The 8,837-nt window shown below is 39.2% G+C and overlaps 1 protein-coding gene across 1 annotated transcript in view; it reads left to right on the forward strand.

Moving 5' to 3' along the window:
* The window catches only part of LOC113232172 (fatty acyl-CoA reductase 1-like), a 31,027-nt gene that overhangs the window by 20,989 nt on the left and 1,201 nt on the right, over nucleotides 1-8,837 (forward strand). Inside the window, exons 3-14 of the mRNA XM_026466809.1 lie at nucleotides 29-159; nucleotides 201-317; nucleotides 1,308-1,465; nucleotides 2,274-2,364; nucleotides 3,354-3,499; nucleotides 4,567-4,676; nucleotides 4,804-4,887; nucleotides 5,541-5,649; nucleotides 5,813-5,889; nucleotides 7,047-7,209; nucleotides 7,906-7,998; nucleotides 8,607-8,771. Coding sequence (XP_026322594.1) covers nucleotides 29-159; nucleotides 201-317; nucleotides 1,308-1,465; nucleotides 2,274-2,364; nucleotides 3,354-3,499; nucleotides 4,567-4,676; nucleotides 4,804-4,887; nucleotides 5,541-5,649; nucleotides 5,813-5,889; nucleotides 7,047-7,209; nucleotides 7,906-7,998; nucleotides 8,607-8,771 — 1,444 coding nt within the window. The remainder of the gene's footprint in view (nucleotides 1-28; nucleotides 160-200; nucleotides 318-1,307; nucleotides 1,466-2,273; nucleotides 2,365-3,353; nucleotides 3,500-4,566; nucleotides 4,677-4,803; nucleotides 4,888-5,540; nucleotides 5,650-5,812; nucleotides 5,890-7,046; nucleotides 7,210-7,905; nucleotides 7,999-8,606; nucleotides 8,772-8,837) is intronic.

Raw genomic sequence — 8,837 nt, forward strand, 5'->3', positions numbered from 1 at the left:
TTCTTGAATTCCCATATTTATTTTGTAGACAACAAGGAACAGATGCATGCCCTCTTCTTCTCAACAGCCATGCGTTCTGGAAGCAAGCAGATACACCATGCAGCTGCTCCCATGATACTAATTATAACTAAGATGATAATGGGGCCTCAAGAACATGACGTGTCTTTCTCATCTTCTTTGATTGTGAATGTTATTTCCAGGCTTTGGTAGAAAAGTTCCTACGCAGCTGTCCTGATGTAGGCACCATTTACTTATTGATAAGGGTGAAGAAAGGGCTCTCGACTGATGAAAGGCTAAAGGAATTAATCAGCCAAAGGGTAAGATGCTTTTTTATTAACTTTATGTTCCATAAAAATCATCTAGTTTATAACCAGAAATAGAGACGAAATGTCATTTAATTTGTTTGAAAACTATTCTGCCATATCATTACTGTGACAACTGCGCTCCGATTGGCTAGCCCGGGTTCGAAGCAATTGACGGGTGTCGTCAATGGGTGTCGTCAACTGTCTCACTTCAAATCGACTAGTTAACTTGAGCTTTGCTATAATGGACGAAAATTGCAAAATTACATATTTAATATTTCATTACCGATGAAATATGATTCCGTTTGTTTTGTAATTAGATGTTTTGCTGTTTTCCCTATAACTCCGAATAGAACAGCACGGTATTGTTAGAGATATTATCTTTATTACAATAAATACAGAATATTTTTTGGAATATACGGAGACGTACACACAGGTCAGTAGTTGGCCTGTTTATATTTCAGTACAAACGGTAGTTGATATTTATAAGAGCTGTATCGCTAATGTGTTACCAGGAATATATGGCCCTTATTTCGTCTCTGTTTCTGGTTATATACTTGATGATAAAAATACGTACAATTACTAAATGGTTAGATTATCGTAACTTTACTATAACTTGAAAATGTAAAACACATTCCGATTTGTATGTTTACAAATACTGACCTTATCGTACAATTGAAATATACACGGTAGGCATCGAAATCGAATCCAAAGTTTATTTATACCGCCAATAGATGACGCTGCTAGGTATTTGCATCGACATTTGCATACTCGACAGTTATAGGTCAATAAAATTTCAATTCGACTACAGCAAAGCCAACAAGAATGATGTAAATACTGGTAGTGATTTTAACACTATATTTATACATAAAGTGGATGTGGATTTTCCTTTGTAACTTTTAAATTATACCGACTCCTACGAATGTGGTATCATTTGATTCGTCTAAATCACAAGTCTCATTGTATTTTTGCCTAATTATTTTACTGTTGTGCTCACATTCTCAGGTGTTCGATCTCGTAAGAGAAAATAATCCAAACGCCTTCAAGAAACTTCGCATCATATCCGGCGACATTTTAGAGCCAGAGCTTGGCATTTCGGAGCAAGATAAACAGCTGTTGCGAGACACTTGCCATGTGGTCTTCCACAGTGCTGCTTGCGTCAGGTAACCATGCTTTTAATTAACCTCTCACTGTGGTAATCAGACTATAAATCATTTCAGAGCAGAATGGATACATTTGGAGATATATTTGCTTTATAATTTAACCACTTAATGCAAGGCCCTAATATCATAATCATATAAAATATAATAAAACTATTTATTAATTTACACGTATGGGCCGCGATGTGTGACGCAACGTGGGTGTCCGGTAACCGTCCTCGGAAACGTCGGTACACGACGCGCTTCGGCCAAAAGTCCTCCTTCATGAAGGTCGACAAATATTGAGTTGGTACTTTCACCACAAATGAGTTAAAGTTCAAATTGTAGCGGGACTCCAACTGTTCGGCCCTCATGCCAGGATTGGCTTTCACCCGTACATACTCCACAATATCCTCAGACTTTACTGGAGTAATGAAGTCTCGTATGGCAACGTCTTCGGTACCGCTGAATGCAATAGATGATTGGGGCCAGTCGGGGCGGTGCCACTAAGGTTGAAACCATCCTCGTCGCACGCGTCTCAATGGTACTGACGATACAGCTCCAGAGATGAGTTTCCGTTTCATCTCCTTGCCATGTCCTCGAGTTACAGTTAATTAGTAATCACCACACTTACGTTCAAGTATTTTGAAAAGCTTTTATAAACTAACTCCAAAGTGCAGGTTTCTCAATAATGCTCTTGTTCGCTTTAAACCTATTTCCAAAATACTGAATACTGTGGACAGTTACTTGAACTCAAACCTTCCACCGATAGGTCTGAGATAAAATTCTTACCTTGCCATGGCCGTATCAACCTTAACGCATGTACTTTCAGATTTGATCAGAAACTAAAGGATGCCGTGGCAATGAACACCACAGGAACATTGCTTGTGCTGCAGCTTGCCGAGTCAATGAAAAAGCTCGAGGTAAGGCGTGGCATCAGGCTTGGGCTATCATACGTTTGAATAGATGGTAGTCGATTGCATGTGCAGTTTCAATGTACTTGAAATACAATTGACTACTTTGAATACTTTAAAAAATGAAGAGCATTGATTAATAAACAGTTACTCTGATCTCAAAATTCATCACAAGCTCTCTTAAGAAACATATCGACGTTATAATCAAACTTATCTGTTACAATAATGTATTTATGACCTTGTACAAAGCTCTGCTTTAAAAAAGGTTGACAAACTAGGCCTGTGTTCATAAACAGCGCTAAGTCTTATTAAGTGCATATCGTCATAGATGTTGCTTAGCTCTCAAAATGCATCTCAACCAATAGAACTATAATCATCTTAGATTATACAATCTCAAGTGATCAAAACTTGCATTTGGTTGGTTAGGACTTCAAAAGGATCTTGAGCCATATCTTCAGTGTTGAGGGACATCTATTAACCGCTCACGCGACGCGCTCCTCCTACCGCAAAATGGCGGCTATTTGGTTTCGCAAATTAGAAAAGCATTCAGTTTAAATACAAGTTTTTATAAATAAAAATTATTATTCTGCATTGCTAAATAAATACCCTCCGTACTGCCAACAAAAACATCTCAAATAAAATGCAGTAATACACCGCAAATCCTGCATTTAAAAAGCACTAATTAAATTTTTGGTGTACTTGGATAAATATGATAATATGCCGTTTGAGTGGTTCTAACGTTTACCATGAAATTACTCCTTAAAGTATAGTTTATAAACATTTATATTCGGTATAAAAACATCACCGGCACCTCTAGGTGTGGTATGCGTCTACGGCTGCATGTATCGCGTGAGCGGTTAATAAGCATAAATTGTGACAACTTGCAAATGATGCGTAATTAATGAATTATTAATAATGGCGTGTACAGCAGAATATAGGATGCGGGGATTCTGGGAACTTTCTACTAGCACCCAGTAAGATACGTAACTTAATTTCAGGTATTCGTACACTTATCAACAGCATATTGCCGCTGCCACCTGGATGTGCTAGAGGAGAAGCTGTACCCTGCCGTGCACAAACCTCGTCGCATTATGGACATCACACAGTGGATGGATGACGAGCTGCTGGATCACTTAGAGCCAAAGCAAGTATCATATCCTTAGTAAATTATCACTACCGTATATGGCAACAGCTGATGAAATGTAGTGTTTCACTAAATGGAGTCGAAATCTCTAGCCGGAGCTGGTAACTGTAAAGGTGTCTAACTGGGTGACGAAATACTTTCATAGATTTCTCATAGATGGCGCTACGGCTAAAAAGTCTTTGAAAAACCAAATACAAAGATACGGCAATAAGCACACGGAAAAATTCGTGAAGTCCGCTGGTTCGTTCCGTGGCTTAATTGGCATAGCGTCAGCCACGGTTAGCAAGAAGACGTCGGTTCGAATCCGGCCGTATCGAAGGAATTTTTTTCTAAGTGTTCGCAACAAACTAGTGGAGTAATTTCACAAAAAAGTAATTGAATTTCAATTCAGTTAAAATTTAAATGAGAGTCGAAATGTCAAAATAACGGTGTCCGATTTCGGCGGTGGTACTTGATACGCCCCACCTATCTATTGATCTGGTATATATAATAACATAGGGTCTTCGATTCCAGGTTGATCAATTTCAGAAACAAATATATCTAATAGGGTTGTCGGTTTGCTCACGGTCGTGCCCCGGTAGCTTCCTTCCTTTGGTTTATATAGTAATTATTGTTACATTTTTATTGATTATTTATTTATTATCATCATTTGTCGAAAGGAAAACATCAAATAGTTTAAACCTCTTGAACTATGTCACAAGCAACACACTATCCTGATATTATCCTACCTGCCCGTGTTTTATGGTTGACGTGAATTTGACTATTTTATCATTTGGAACTGCGCATTCTAGATCATAATCTACGATCTTTAACCCTTAAATAAAGCCTAACTCATGTCCAATACGGATCGGGGAGGATTGCGGACGCTACATGCCATTGGCATTTCATAATGTGGGTTATCGTTGTCCGCTAAACCCAGAAATAATGGAAGTGAATTTGCCAAACCCCCGATCGATGCTGACAATCAAGACCAGGACCTACCAGGACTAAAAGGCAGACAAGAAGTCTCCCATCATTACTCTCGGCTGATGTTATGTGTATGTACTTAATGTAATTTTTATTTTCAGATTAATTCAGTCCGAGCCGAACACTTATTCTTACACCAAAGCAATCACCGAGGACCTCGTGGCTGAGTATGGGTCAAAGTTTCCATTAGCGATCGCCAGGCCATCTATTGGTAAATGATAACTATGTTAAAATTTTCTTTTAACGCTATCTAATGTTAAGTCAAGGAAACGTCTATAGGCGTTCTAGTTTTAGACTTATTTAAGAGATGGCGCTTAATATCATATTTTATTTTGCAGTACTATGTGCGTGGAAAGACCCGTATCCTGGTTGGGTTGATAATTTAAACGGTCCAACAGGTTTACTAATCGCCAGCGGAAAAGGTATTTCGTTATATCTTATTAACAAAACTGTTGGACGTAATGTAGAGATAAGTATTCGTGGAACGTAAACTGTCGTTTGTTTCGGTCCCAGTCCATTCTAACAAGCACATAATTGATCCCTAACACGCACTCGAACATTCATTGTGCGAATCTCGGTCTCGAAAATCTCGACTATTTTTTGTCATTTTCGAGACTTGGGTCTGATGTCTGATCGACAAAAGACTCGGGAATATCGAAACTTAAGTTACTTAATTAAACTGTATTAAAAAATCTACTAAACCAACACCAAAACCAACAGTAATATTTAATTAATCTGGTAACAGGAACGTGGAAACGCTGTAGTAAAATAGTGAGGCGATTGAACAAATCAGGACCTCTCCATCTGAAACTATATGGAATGCCTTGCCACTACAAAAATTAAAAACTTTTTGATATTACATTTGAGTTAGTAAACTATAAGTAACCTACAGGTATAGAAACCTGCTTTTAAAATAGTCTCGAAAGTCTCGTTTTTCCCAGTATTTAAGATCCGGGTCTTGATTTTGTCCGGGACGCAGAAATATAACGAGAATGAAAGCCCAAGGAAAGTTTCTCTCATCTCCGACCGTCTTAGCGAGTGTGATTCTTGTAATGTCCATAACACCAATGTCCAGGTGTAATCCGCACAATGCACTGCGAGCCATCGTACACAGCGGACGCGATGCCCGTCGATGTCACCGCCAATGGCTGTATTCTACTCGCATACGCCACTGCTCTTGACAAGTAAGATTTGGGAAAACTTTAGGCCGGTGCAGATATGTCACATACATTCTGCAATGACCCGATTAGCCGACACTTTAAAGATCAGCTTAATTACAATCGCCAATTACCTAATAATACATTTGCCCAAAAAAATCCGGTCTCCAATTTTCAATTTCATCCACAGGCCAAAAGAAGTTCGCGTGTACAATATCACCTTGTCTGGGATGATTAAAATTAAGTGGGAAGACATCATTGAATTAGGTTTGTATTGCTATAGATAACTATATATATTATATAAAAATATAATGGTAATCCTTCATGGATTATTGGCAATATTGTGCACAATTACAAGTAATATAGTTTCCACCACCACAACTCCCGCTAAAGGAGTATACAGCCGATCTCTACATCCTTGATGCCCGGCATTCTAGACCATGCAAGCGTCACGTTCGTTCCTCCCTCGAACCAGGAAGATGTGCAATAGTCTCCCTCTTAAAGTATTTCCTTTGCGTTATGACATGGGGTTTTTCAGCAAATCAACAGGCCTGTCAAATGCTGGCAACGCGTAGGCAGCTACCTATAACTCAGATACTGCAGATGTCCGACGAGGGCGGATGACCACCTCTCACCAAGTTGCTAGTCTGTTCGTTTGCCTGATTTACATTAAAAAATATGATGATAACGTAAACTAAAAAGCCACCACGGTTTGCCTAATGCCTAATGGTTTGACCTACCATCTCACAAGCAGAGCACTGAGGGTTCGAATCCGAGCTCTAAGTTGTTCGGAATTTCTGTGCGTTTAATTTTAAATTTCCCATGATATCGGTGAAGAAAAACATCATAATGAAAATGAAGGTGTGAAGTCTCCAACCCGCATTGGGCGCCGATAAAAAGTGTCGGCGGCGGCGGCGTTCTGGTGGCATGAGAGCGACCATGAAACGAATTTGTGTAACGGTGTTTATTTTTACAAAAGCATAAAATAAAGTATTTTCTTTATTAATCTAATTTTTATCAGTCCCATCAAGCGTTCAGATCGTATTGTGTAAGCGCAGTGAAAATGGCGACGTCAGAAATTGACAAATTAATGTTTTAAACAAAACATCTTAGAATGTAAAGTCACTAAGTTTTATCTTAGAAATGTCAATTTCTGGCGTCGCCATTTCCACTAGCATACACAACAAGAAAGCGTGCGCGTCGAAACGTCTGCTCGAACTGAACTGGATGGCGCGCCGATTGCATATTTCGGCGGCGGTGGCGCGGGGGGAAACGCGGCGGCGACGGCGCGCCGACACGGTGCTCATGTCTGGGCAGCGTGGCGGACTATGGCCTAAAACCCTCGCCTGAGAGGAGACCTGTCCAGCAGTGAGACATATCAAATGAGTTGATGATGATGATAATGAATGTAAACTAATTTACAGGTCGTAAATGGGTAAACGTATACCCTCACACGGTAGCTTTGTGGTACCCCGGTGGTTCCGTGAAATCGTACTGGTGGACCCATCAGCTTTGCGTCATTTTCCTTCACATCATACCGGCCTATTTTATAGATATGCTGCTGTTTCTTTTGGGAAGGAAGACTTTGTAAGTTTCATTACCTTAATTGACTAAACAAACTTAACAAATATGGTTGTCATAAAGGTCATAATCATTTGAGTTAAGAGACAAATTGAGTGAAAATATCGGCTATCTTCATGCTCTCTGGTATCCGTCACAACGACAACAAAAGGCCTAATGGTGTGATTATTTATCGGTCCATAGAAACTCTACAGATAGCAGTGTAGAATACGACTTGCGTGAATAAAGTTACCGTCATCCATGTCCACGCAAGTATGGAGCGGATACCAGAGCAAAATAATACTACATAACACATTAATCTCAGCCCAAATTAAAATTTTAATCCACCAACGAAACTCCTCGCTAAAGAGCTTTCAGATCTTCTTGCTGAAGCTCGGGTAGCCAGAAGGTTAAATATTACTTCTGCCTAATAACAGTTTAGCTATCCAAAAATCAATATTTAATTAAAAAAATTGAAAAGAATATTGAGGTAGTTTAAACACATGAAGCAGGTGAATGTAGATTAACGAAAGAAATATATAGTACTAACGTGGAAGGCATCATTGAAAGAAGAAGAACATTCTCAGGATCTGATTGAGTGTTCTTAAAAAGGCTGGAGTACGTAGTGACAAAAATAAGAGGGCTCGTACGAAGAGATTGGCGAATGCAAGATCTGATCTTGAAATATATCAAAAGCGATGTTAAATATTTCCACTATTGCAGCATGGTGAATCTCCAAAAACGCATCAGCCACGGCTTGAACGTGATTCAATATTATACGACGAAGGAATGGTACTTCACTAATAACAATTTCAAGTAAGTGCTCTTTTGGACAAACAGTATGGATATTTTATTTTGAATATCATGATCAATATCAAACTCCACTGGTTTTGTTGTGATTATCAATGTAAAGATCGAACACACAGACTTGACTGAGCCATGGGTTCAGTTACCTAGACGTCAAGAATTGTCTTATGTGTTATATATGTTCGTACTGACTTTTCGGCTTTCGTCGCCGCTAGTAACGTCTAGTGAGAGATATTTGAATAACCTTCTCACCGCAGCCGATAACCTTTACTGGTATCACAACTGTGTGATACCTGTGTATCACACAGTTGTGATACCAGTAAAGGTGAGACTACGCCTACCTGTGAGAATTCATTTGATCGAAAAGTATGTGTACTGACACACAGGTCGCTTTTCATAAAATCTGATTCTGTAAATGAGTATGTATAAAAAAAATTTGCAACACATTCAAGCTACTACTAAGAACAACCATAAAATTTTTCCTCTGTCCACTTTTTAGTTACTTTTCTCTACAAGTGTGTCAAAAACATTCAACACAATAGCAATGTGCTGGCCACTTGGCACCCGCCTGATTGTCGATTGGTATACCAAAAAAAATTATATTGTGTATCTTCCAGGGCGTTGCGCGATCGCATAAGCAAAGAAGACGACGAGACATTCTACACGGACGTAACCAGTGTTGTACCGGACGATTTCTTGCGAGACTACGTATTGGGGGCACGCCAGTTTTGCTGCAAAGAAGATCCTAGCACTTTGCCTCGTGCTAAAAAGTTGCATAAAATGTACGTTACATAAAATTATTACCTATTGGAGTAATTCAGATGCCTTGAACAGGGTATCATCTCAAA

This window comes from Hyposmocoma kahamanoa, unplaced genomic scaffold (genome assembly GCF_003589595.1).
Source record: "Hyposmocoma kahamanoa isolate Upper Pololo Valley unplaced genomic scaffold, ASM358959v1 67, whole genome shotgun sequence".
Classification (NCBI taxonomy): domain Eukaryota; kingdom Metazoa; phylum Arthropoda; class Insecta; order Lepidoptera; family Cosmopterigidae; genus Hyposmocoma; species Hyposmocoma kahamanoa.